At 47.4% G+C, this 10,675-nt stretch overlaps 1 protein-coding gene across 1 annotated transcript in view; it reads right to left on the minus strand.

Annotated features, from left to right (window-relative positions):
* Positions 1-10,675, minus strand: part of FMNL2 (formin like 2) — a 112,230-nt gene that overhangs the window by 27,574 nt on the left and 73,981 nt on the right. Inside the window, exons 7-8 of the mRNA XM_031064396.1 lie at positions 9,022-9,174; positions 792-900 (exon numbers count right to left, since the gene is read on the minus strand). Of these exons, the coding sequence (XP_030920256.1) occupies positions 792-900; positions 9,022-9,174 (262 nt within the window). The remainder of the gene's footprint in view (positions 1-791; positions 901-9,021; positions 9,175-10,675) is intronic.

The following is a 10,675-nucleotide window of genomic DNA, read 5'->3' on the forward strand; positions in this document are numbered from 1 at the left end:
ATTTTCCCATTAATTTTATATTTATATTTATAATTTTAATTATGTTATTTTCTATTTATATAAAATAATAATATATAATTTTATTTATAACTTAGAATACACTAAACTCCAGACTAATAATTTATTATTGATAATATTAATTTATATTTCTATTAATTTCATGTTTCTATTAATTTTATATTTATATTTATAATTTTTGTTATATTATTTTCTATTTCTATAAAGGAATAATACATAATTTTATTTATAACTTATAATAATACACTAAACTCCAGACTAATAATTTATTATTTATAATATTAATTTATATTTCTATTAATTTTATGTTTTGATTAATTTTATACTTATATTTATAACTTTTACTGTTATTTTCTATTTATATAAAACAATAATATATAATATAATTTAATTTATAACTTATAATAATACACTAAACTCCAGACTAATAATTTATTATTTTTAATATTAATTTATATTTCTATTAACTTTATGTTTTTATTACATTTATATTTATATTTATATTATGATATTTTCTATTTATATAAAATAATAATATATAATTTTATTTATCATTTATAATAATATACTAAACTCCAGACTAACAATATACTAAACTCCAGACTAACCTAATTAGCTGCATATCCAATGAACAAGAGCCGGCCCAACACATCCAGGCTCTAATGCCCTTTCCCTAAATCCCTAAATCCCATCACTGTGCCTCATTCCTTCCCATTTGGTGACAATTTCACCATTTCCATCAATTTTACCCCCCAGCGGGCTCCAGGGCTGACCTGGTAGTTCATGATGGCGCGGAGGCACATGATGCACACGTGCACATCGTCCTTCTTGCTCACCAGCCGCGAGTTCTTCAGCGTCCTGCGGCTGGGCAGCGTGTTGTACCTGCAAAACACATCCCGCTCCTCATCAGTCCCGGGGCATTTCCTGGCAAAGGGCAGGACTTCTACAGAGGACAAGCAGAAAACATTCCTGGGGATAAAGGAGGGAGAGGTCCTGGCAGGGATGAAAATGTCGATGTTTGGCTCCGGCAGGGGCTGCACCTCGGCCCTTCCTGCCAGCACAGGTGACAGGCAATGTTCCCAATAAAACTGGGACAGGGAATACCACACTGCTGTATCGTCACACCCTGGCTCACCCCTGAACACCCCTGGTTTAAATCCATGATAAAAGCAGGAACAGGGAATACCACACTGCTGTATTGTGACTTCCCTGGCTCATCCCTGAAAATTCCTGGTTAAAATCCATGATAAAAGCAGGAAGAGGGAATACCAGACTGGTTTATTGTGACTTCCCTGGCTCATCCCTGAAAATTCCTGATTTAAATCCATGATAAAAGCAGGAACAGGGGAACACAATACCACACCAGTTTTTTATACTTCTTGCCTCATCCCTGAAAATCCTAGGTTTAAATCCACAAGAAAGGTAAAGACAGGGAATACCACACTGGCTTATTGTGACTTCCCTGGCTCATCCCTGAAAATTCCTGGTTTAAATCCATGACAAAAGCAGGAACAGGGAATACCAGACTGGTTTATTGTGACTTCCTGCCTCATCCCTGAAAATTCCCTGTTTTAATCCACAAAAAGTAGGGAATACCACACCAGTTTTTGTGATTCTCCGGCTCACCCCTCCAAATTCCTGGTTTAAATCCATGATAAAAGCAGGAACAGGGAATACCACACTGCTGTATTGTGACTTCCCTGGCTCATCCCTGAAAATTCCTGGTTAAAATCCATGATAAAAGCAGGAAGAGGGAATACCAGACTGGTTTATTGTGACTTCCCTGGCTCATCCCTGAAAATTCCTGATTTAAATCCATGATAAAAGCAGGAACAGGGGAACACAATACCACACCAGTTTTTTATACTTCTTGCCTCATCCCTGAAAATCCTAGGTTTAAATCCACAAGAAAGGTAAAGACAGGGAATACCACACTGGCTTATTGTGACTTCCCTGGCTCATCCCTGAAAATTCCTGGTTAAAATCCATGATAAAAGCAGGAAGAGGGAATACCACACTGGCTTATTGTGACTTCCCTGGCTCATCCCTGAAAATTCCTGGTTAAAATCCATGATAAAAGCAGGAAGAGGGAATACCACACTGGCTTATTGTGACTTCCCTGGCTCATCCCTGAAAATTCCTGATTTAAATCCATGATAAAAGCAGGAACAGCAAATACCACACCAGTTTTTTATACTTTTTGGCTCATCCCTGAAAATCCCAGGTTTAAATCCACAAAAAAGGTTAAGGACAGGGAATATCACACCAGTTTTTGTGACTCCCTGGCTCATCCCTGCAAATTCCCTGTTTAAATCCATGATAAAAGCAGGAACAGGGAACACAATACCACACCAGCTTTTTGTACTTCTTCCCGGCTCATCCCTGAAAATTCCCTGTTGAAATCTACAAAAAAGGCAAGGACAGGGAATACCACACCGGTTTATTGTGACTTCCCAGTTCATCCCTGAAAATTCCTGCTTTAAATCCACAATAAAAGCAGGAAGAGGGAACGTCACACCAGTTTTTCATACGTTTTGGCTCATACCTCCAAATTCCGTGTTTAAATCCACAATAAAACCAGGAACAGGGAATACCACACTGGTTTATTGTGATTTACTGGCTCATCCCTGAAAACTCCCTGTTTAAATCCACAAAAAAAGGTAAGGACAGGGAATACCACACTGGTTTATTGTGACTCCCTGGCTCATCCCTCTAAATTCCTGGTTAAAATCCATGAGAAAAACAGGAACTGGGAATACCACTCTGGTTTATTGTGACTTCCCAGCCCATCCCTGCAAATTCCCCCTTTTTAAACTCACAACCCAAGAGGAGCAAGGTCCCACACTAGGGCTGGGTGCTCCCTGTGCCCACCCTGCCCACAAATCCCAGCTTCCCACAATCCCTCCCCTGGGCTTCTCCTTCCCTGACAAGATGAAAGGAATCCCCAGATCCAAACTCAAAGGAGTTTTTCCTTTTTTTTTTTTTTCCCCATCCATAAATATGAATGAATCCATCAGCTCAGGGCACTGCAGGATTTTGGGAAACATGACCCAGTTTGGGATCAGCACTCCATATTAACTCATGTACAAAGTATGTCTAGTAAGTAGATTAAATAATAAATTATAAACATCTACTATTGAATATTAATAAAAATAATTATAAAATCAATTATAAAAAATACATTATTATAAAGGAGTTTAGTTATATTATATTTAGTTTTTAGTCTGGAGGGGTTGGAGCAGTGGAGCTGAATTTTGGGAGCAGCACAGGAGGAAGCTGCTGGCCCCAAGCTCTGCTCCTGCACCTGGATATTTGGGATGCTCTGGTGGGAATGGGGCTGCCAGGGCTGTCCCACATCCCCTTGGGTCAGCTCTGTGTCCTCCTGTCCCAAATGTCCCTCCCCCAGCCACAATAGGAGCTGAGTGACCCCAAACTGGGAATCTGAACTGGGAAGTGTGGAAGCACCTCCAGAGCTGCCTGGACAATGTGCACCACCCCAGACCTGCCAATCCCACACATTCACCCCACCAAATGTGAAAAACACAGCAAAAAAAAAATAAAATTAAAGTATTTTTAGTCCCACAGAGACAGTTCCTACACTGGCTGATCTCAGATTTAAATTATGAAGGGCTGCAGAATTATTTTCCATACATTTTAAAGCAGATTAATGAGATTTTTATCATGCCACTGCTGGAAGAAAAAGAATTTTCCTCAGTGCCTGGTGAATCCCTGAATTTCAGAATTGAAGCATCCACCAGTTCTGTTGGCTCCAAGAAATGGGGAGAAGTCTCCTTAAACAATAAAAATGACCATAAACCCAGATTTTGGTATTTGGAAAAACAGAATTGGGAGGCAGGGATACTCCAGCACGTCCAGCACTGGGTGTGATCTGCCTGGAATTTCAGCCTGGATCCAACCCCTTGGATGGAACCTTCCCAAGCTGAGATGTCCCTCCTAAACCTCTCCATACCTGGGTGGCTTTCCAGGCCAAACTGGCAGAGCTGGGAATGTTCCCCTGGAGAAGGGAAGGCTCCAGGCAGAGCTCAGAGCCCCTGGCAGGGCCTGAAGGGGCTCCAGGAGAGCTGCAGAGGGACTGGGGACAAGGGATGGAGGGACAGGAGCCAGGGAATGGCTCCCAGTGCCAGAGGGCAGGCATGGATGGGACATTGGGAATTGGGAATTCCTGGCTGGGCTGGAATTGCCAGAGCAGCTAGAATTCCCTGGCAGTGCCCAAGGTCAGGCTGGAGCAGCCTGGAGCACTGGGAGGTGTCCCTGGGATGGGATGGGCTCATTCCAGATGATTCTGGAACATCCCCAGGGACGAGACTGCATCCAGGGCTTGGGCAGTGCCCAGGGAATTTCCCGGGGTCAGCTCCTGCCCCTTGTCCCGCTGCCTGGCATCACCCAGGGCACCCACCCTGGCATCACCCTCTGGGCACAGCTCCCCCAGCTTCCCCCCATGCCAGGGCACAGTCCAGGTGGGACCTGGCCATGGAACATTCCCTGGAGAGCTCCTGTGCTGAGCCAGCCCCTCAGGACACAGGGAATCCTGCCCTGGCCCCCCAGCCCATCCCCTCAGCAGATGTGGCTCCTTCCCAGAGCCACCAGAACCAAGCACCAAGGAGGATTTCAGGTACAGGACCCCCAGAACGTGGCTCTGCCCCTGGAATTCCAGCTCAGGATGCTTTTCCCTGTGCGTGCATCCATCCCAAGGCTCCCTGATGGTTCTGTCTGCTCCCCAAGGTGGGGCAGCTCCAACACCTCCCCTTGTGCCCCACCAGCCAGGGAAGGGGTGGATGGTGGCTGAGCTCCTCCTGCTCTTCCCTCACCGCTGGCTCCCCGAGGCTTGGCCCAGCAGCTGGAGGACTGGTTGGGTTTGATTTCCTGTCTGCTGCAGGTCCCAGATGATGTCACCCCCAGGATATTTTTCCTGCTAATTAAAGTCAGATGGTTCCTCTTTCATTTCCACGGGCCCTCCTCGCAAGGGGAACTACGAAACCTCTCCCCTGCAGAAGAGCAGGAGCTGCAAAGCTGAGCCTGTGGGAGCCCCTGCAGAGGGGAAGGGTCTGCAAGGGGGTGGCACATGTGGGGAGGGAGCTGGTCCAGAGGTTTGGGATGAGGAGGATGAGGAAGAGGGCAGGATTTCAACAGCACTGTGGGAAAACCAACAACCAGCAAAGCCAGGGCTGGGCCTGCGCTGGAATACAGTCTGAGGTTCCTTTTCTCACCCAGATCTGAGAGAAAAACGTTTCTGTTAAAGAATAAATCCATCTTTTTTTTATATTTCAGGGCCATGGAGCTGCTGCAGGGCTGGAGCCCCTCTGGAGCCAGGCTGGGAGAGCTGGGAATGTTCCCTGGAGAAGGGAAGGCTCCAGGCAGAGCTCAGAGCCCCTGGCAGGGCCTGAAGGGGCTCCAGGAGAGCTGCAGAGGGACTGGGGACAAGGGATGGAGGGACAGGAGCCAGGGAATGGCTCCCACTGCCAGAGGGCAGGGATGGATGGGACACTGGGAATTGGGAATTCCTGGCTGGGCTGGAATTCCCAGAGCAGCTGGGGCTGCCCCTGGATCCCTGAAAGTGTCCCAGGCCAGGCTGGACAGGGCTTGGATCCCCCTGGGGCAGTGGGAGGAAAGTTGGAATTAGATCCCAAACCCTCCTGGAATTCCAGGACGTGCCCACTCCAGTGGTGCAGACTTTGAATGCCCCAATGTAACACAAAGCACAGCTGATTTCTCCCATCATTTTCACCTTTTTCAGCTGCTAAAAATTATCCTGTTCTCCCCTGGCTCCCAGAGAGCAGCCCAGGGTGGGTCTCACAGAGATGAGAAGCTGAAGTTCATCAGGGCTGGGTGGGTTTTGGGTTCCATCCCTGCAATTTTTTTGCTGGTGGTGGGTTGGAAACTGTTGGGTTTGTATCAACTGACAGCAAAGATTTCATTCAGAAAGGGGAATTTTGGCTCATCCCAGCAGTTTGGGGTTTCTGTGATCTCCTGGAGCTGCTCACAAAGATGTTCTGGAGAATTAGGAAGTATCTGACAAAAGGATGACTTCCCCCAGGCCCCTGAGCAGTGCAAGTGTCACTGGCAAAGCCCAAATTCAGTGACTGCAGCTCCCAAAACCGTGTCAGATTTCAGCCCCATTATCAAAGCCCATTTCTGGATTTGCCTGGATCATTCTCTCCTCACAGACTCGACAGATTCCAAGGGAAGAACTGAAGTTTCTCACTTCAATCCACATGAAAACTCCAACATCTTTCTCAGAAGAAAGGGAATTTCTAATGGGCTGGGACACTGCAAAACCTGCATTAATATTTATCTGACAGCAGAGCCTGGCTCTCAGTAAAGCTCCTTCTCCCAAAAAAGCAGCACTGAAATCCCCCAAGGTTCTTCCCCCTTTTTCATCCTCCTGCCCTCATTTTGGTGTCGGTTTCCCAAATCCCTGTGCCTCCTCTGAAGGAAAAACCCCCTCTCAGTTGCCAGGGAAACAGGGAGCAGGGAATTGGCAGCTTCAGCACTGCTGAGAGGAGCTGCAGGGAGGCAGTGGGGCTGGAGTTAGGGAGGGAAGGTCCTGGAGCAGGGACACAGCTCTGCCCACCCCAGCCAGCTCCCGAATTTTGCATTACCCTGGTGAGATCTTCTCAGCCTTCTCCTTTCTCCTCCAAATCTTTCAGCCCGGCTTGGCTGAGCCCAGCCTGGGGGAGCGGGAGGTGTCCATGCTCATGGAATGGGATGAGTTCAAACTCTTCCAACCCAAACCAGGCTGGGATTCTGGGGTTCCCTTCTCCCACTGCACAGTTTACACCATTCCAGGAGTGTCCACACATCCCAAAAAATCTCATTTTTCACTCAGAGATGGGGCAGAACCTCTTGGTTTTGCCCAAGAAAACCACCCTGCACCCCCTCCTCAGCTGAGCACCTGCCTTGTTCTGAGGAGAAGATTCTCCTTCAGTTCACCAATATTTACTTGTATTGTATATTTATAATATACAATATGATAATCATAACAATTAAAATTCAAAAATTATAATAATAAAAAACCCTCCCTTCTTAAAAATCTCTCACCTATCTTTAACTTTCAGGGTTTTTTTAACACACACAATCTCCAGCATTTGAAAAAATACTGTTTTAAAAACAGACTTTTTAAAAAAGCATGTACTTTTAAAAGATAAGCTTTTTTAAAAAATGCCAATTTAAAAGAATATTAAAAATACAGATTTTAAAATTTAAAAATTATTTTAAAATCTGTATTTTATTAAATTATTAAAATTATTTTATCTAATTATTTTAAACCTGTATTTTATTTAAAAATACAGATTTTAACATTTATTTGAAATTTTAAAACATGGATTTAAGGAAAGAAACCCTCCAAAACCCATTCCAAAAATGTTGCCCCAACACTAAGATGGCTCTGCAGGCAGGAGGAAAATTTTGGATGGAAAACTCTGTCAGGTCCCGTTTCCGTGGCAGTTTCGGGTATGAGCAAAGCCTCTATTTATAACAAAAAGGGGAAATAAGAGGGACAAGGGCTAAAAGCTCTAAGTTCAGCTATCAAACACAACTATTTGCACCATGATAAGGAGAAGCCAGCCCTTGCTTCCATGCCAGCTGTTTCCCTCTCTCGGCGGAAACGCCGCTCTGCGGAAGCCAGCTAGGCTGGGAATTGTTATGTGCCAACCACACGTGCTGAGCCCGGGTCCCTTCTCCTGGGGCTGGGGTTGTCCCAGCCCGTGTGGCCACCACATTTCCCACAGCATGGCAGCAGGGCTGGCCCCGGGCTCCGTGCCCTGAGGGGACAGTGCCCACTGGGACTTACGGGATTTTCCGGGCGGCAGCGCCATCGGCGGAGCGCAAAGGGAAGCTGCTCCAGAGGCAGTCGGCTGCCAAGCAGCTGTGGCAGCGTTTGAGCTCAAGGTGGTCGGGCAGAGAAACCAGTCTGATGGTGGGTGAGAGGAGATGAGAGCATGGGGAACAGTGGGAGAGGCGGGAGAACGGGGGAAGAGAGGCCGAACGGGAAAAGGGAACGGAGGAGACGTTGAAAGGGAGATTCAGACAGGTGAGGAATAAAGGGAGATGTGAGAAAGGGAAAAGGGTGGAAGGAGATGAAGAGAAACAATGTAAGAGACATGTAAGGTATTCCTGAGTTAGGCATTCCTAATCACAAGCACTCCTCCCGAGGACACGGCATCTCCTGCCAGCTCAGGCTCCGCCACTTCTGGCAGAGCAATTCAGGAGCAAAGATGACCAAAAACCCTAAAAAAATCCCTAAATCAACTGGCCAGGTGATCCTGCTCCACTCCACAGCTGGATTTCTTCCCCAGAGCTCTCATCCTCTGCACTGCCTGAGGGCTGGGAATTAAATCTTCCAGGTACAAGGTTTGGAGCCACTCAACATGGACCCCAGGGCCAAGGTCAGTGCCTGGCACACCAAAACCATCCCTGCTGGAAGGGAAAGGCTGGAAGTGGCTCCAGTTTTGGGCTCTGCAATGCTCACAGGATTATGGAGCAGAACTCCATAAAAACCTAAAAAATGTCCCAAAGGATCCAGCACTCTGAGCTGCATCCTGAGTATCAGCACTGGGAGCTGAGGGTGGTGGTTGGAGTGGGACACCCAAGGAATGCCAACCAATCCTGGGAAGTGATCCTGCCTTTTCCATAAATAAAACTAGGAAAAAGGAATATTGAGAAAGAGAGAGTCAAGCGTGGAATGGTGGGAGGGTGACAGCAGGTTTGGGGGAGGGAAGTGGCCTTTCCAAAGAATCCAATGTCCCGTTCATGGCAGCACAGAAGAAACGTGCTGCTGGGAGAGAGACGACACGGGATGGGAGCCCCAGCCTGGCTGGGTGCATGGGAATGCTCAGTGACATTTTGGAGAAGAGGAATGGCACAAGGAGACGCATCCTCAGCTCATCCTGCCCCTGAGAGGCTCCCTCAAACCAGCAATTCCTTCGCTGGGCTCAGGCAGGGAGGGATGCCCTAGAGGGAAGAGCTGTTCCCAGGGATCCGTACCGGAGCGTGGAGTGCCGGCCGGAGCGGGACACGCTGTTCCCCACGGGAGAGGGCAGGTTGCTGCCCCTGTGCAGGTCCTCGATGGAGCGGCTCCAGGGCTTGGACTTGTCCATGGAGCTCTCCACGCTGCTCTCCGGGCTCTCAAAGTCAAACCTGCAAGGAAGAGGAAATTCCAAGGCCGGGTGAGGCGGGAGAGGCGCGCGCAGAGTTCTCATTCCCGCTGCAGGTTTTGCTGGAATCACAGAATCACTGGACAAAGCCAAACGGGACAAAAGCAAAGGAAAAGCTCTCCAGAACCACCAAATCCAAGTGATCCCCCAGCGCTGGGAAGGTCCCTTCCCACCCAAACCATTCCAGGGTTCTGTGATGCCAGCAGGTGGAATAATGGTGGAAAAGGAGAATTGTGGTGCTGGAGGGACATGGAAAAGTCCAGGGAAACAGGATGAGCTTCACAAGGGGAAGGAAATTCCACAACAGGCTCATTCAGGCTGGGAAAGCCCTCCAAGAGCATGGAATCCAACCATTCCCAGCCTTGCCAAGGCCACCAGTAGGCCTTGTCCCCAAGTGCCACATCCACAGGGCTTGGAATCCCTCAGGGACACATCTTCAAACAAACAAACAAACAAACAACTTCTTCAACATAAAATAAATCCAACACTGACTGTTGCTGAGGAATACCCCTGCCTGGAAGGAAAGGCTGGGAATTCTGGGAGCTCTCTCCAGTGAATCTCCATAGATCAGCTGTGCCAGCACCACTTTGGTTTCCTCCATCCCAGTCTGGCCCCACAAACCTCCCAGCACATTCAAATATCACCACCATCATCCCAGATTCCCTGATTTCTGACTCCTTGCCCGCTGTTCTGCTATTCCAAGCAGGAATTGCTTGTTCCCCTTCCAGCTCCTGAGGTTATTACTCATGTTCCCCATGCGAGAGGGGAAAAACCCAGCGAGCTCCTTGCGTACATTTGTATAAATTTAGGAAGAAAGGCTTTGTACAAACATTTCTTTTTGCTGTGCACGGTTTTTTCCAGTGGCTAACATTTGAAACCATAGGATTTTCCCTCATAAATTTTCCTGCAGCCCCACCACAAATCTCTTTTCTGGGCAGTGACGGACGTAAATCTGATGGCAGCCTTGCTAAAAATAAATTATCGGCTCTCCCCAGCTCGAGTTTCTACTCCAAAATTATCTTTAACCTAAGGCTTCTCTTTCATTTTTATAGAAAAAAAATCTGCTACGATATCCTGAATGAATGTGGATTAATTCCCCATGCCTGGAATTGCCCACAGCCAGCTTGGATGGGGTTTGGAGCACCCTGGGGTTGGGAAGGCTCCCTGGCCATGGCAGGGATGGGCTTGAAGGTCCCTCCCAACCCAAACCAGTCTGGGCTGATTCCATCATCATAAAACAAAGTCTCAGCTGAAGATCTCCACTGAAAGCTGATTTTCCCCTCTGGTTTTTCAGAGCCCATCTCATGATTTATGACCCAAACAACTAAACCTGATCCCAACACCCCAGATGTCAGAAAGAAACTCGGTTTCCACTCTTCCCAATTCCCAAAATGCCCTGGAATTGCTGCTGAGCTGTGCTGCAGCACATCTGCTGCCCAGCACCCCAGCCTGGCTGCAGGGTGGGAATGGCTTTGAACACAGCA

The sequence above is a fragment of the Geospiza fortis genome, unplaced genomic scaffold (assembly GCF_000277835.1).
Source record: "Geospiza fortis unplaced genomic scaffold, GeoFor_1.0 scaffold677, whole genome shotgun sequence".
Classification (NCBI taxonomy): domain Eukaryota; kingdom Metazoa; phylum Chordata; class Aves; order Passeriformes; family Thraupidae; genus Geospiza; species Geospiza fortis.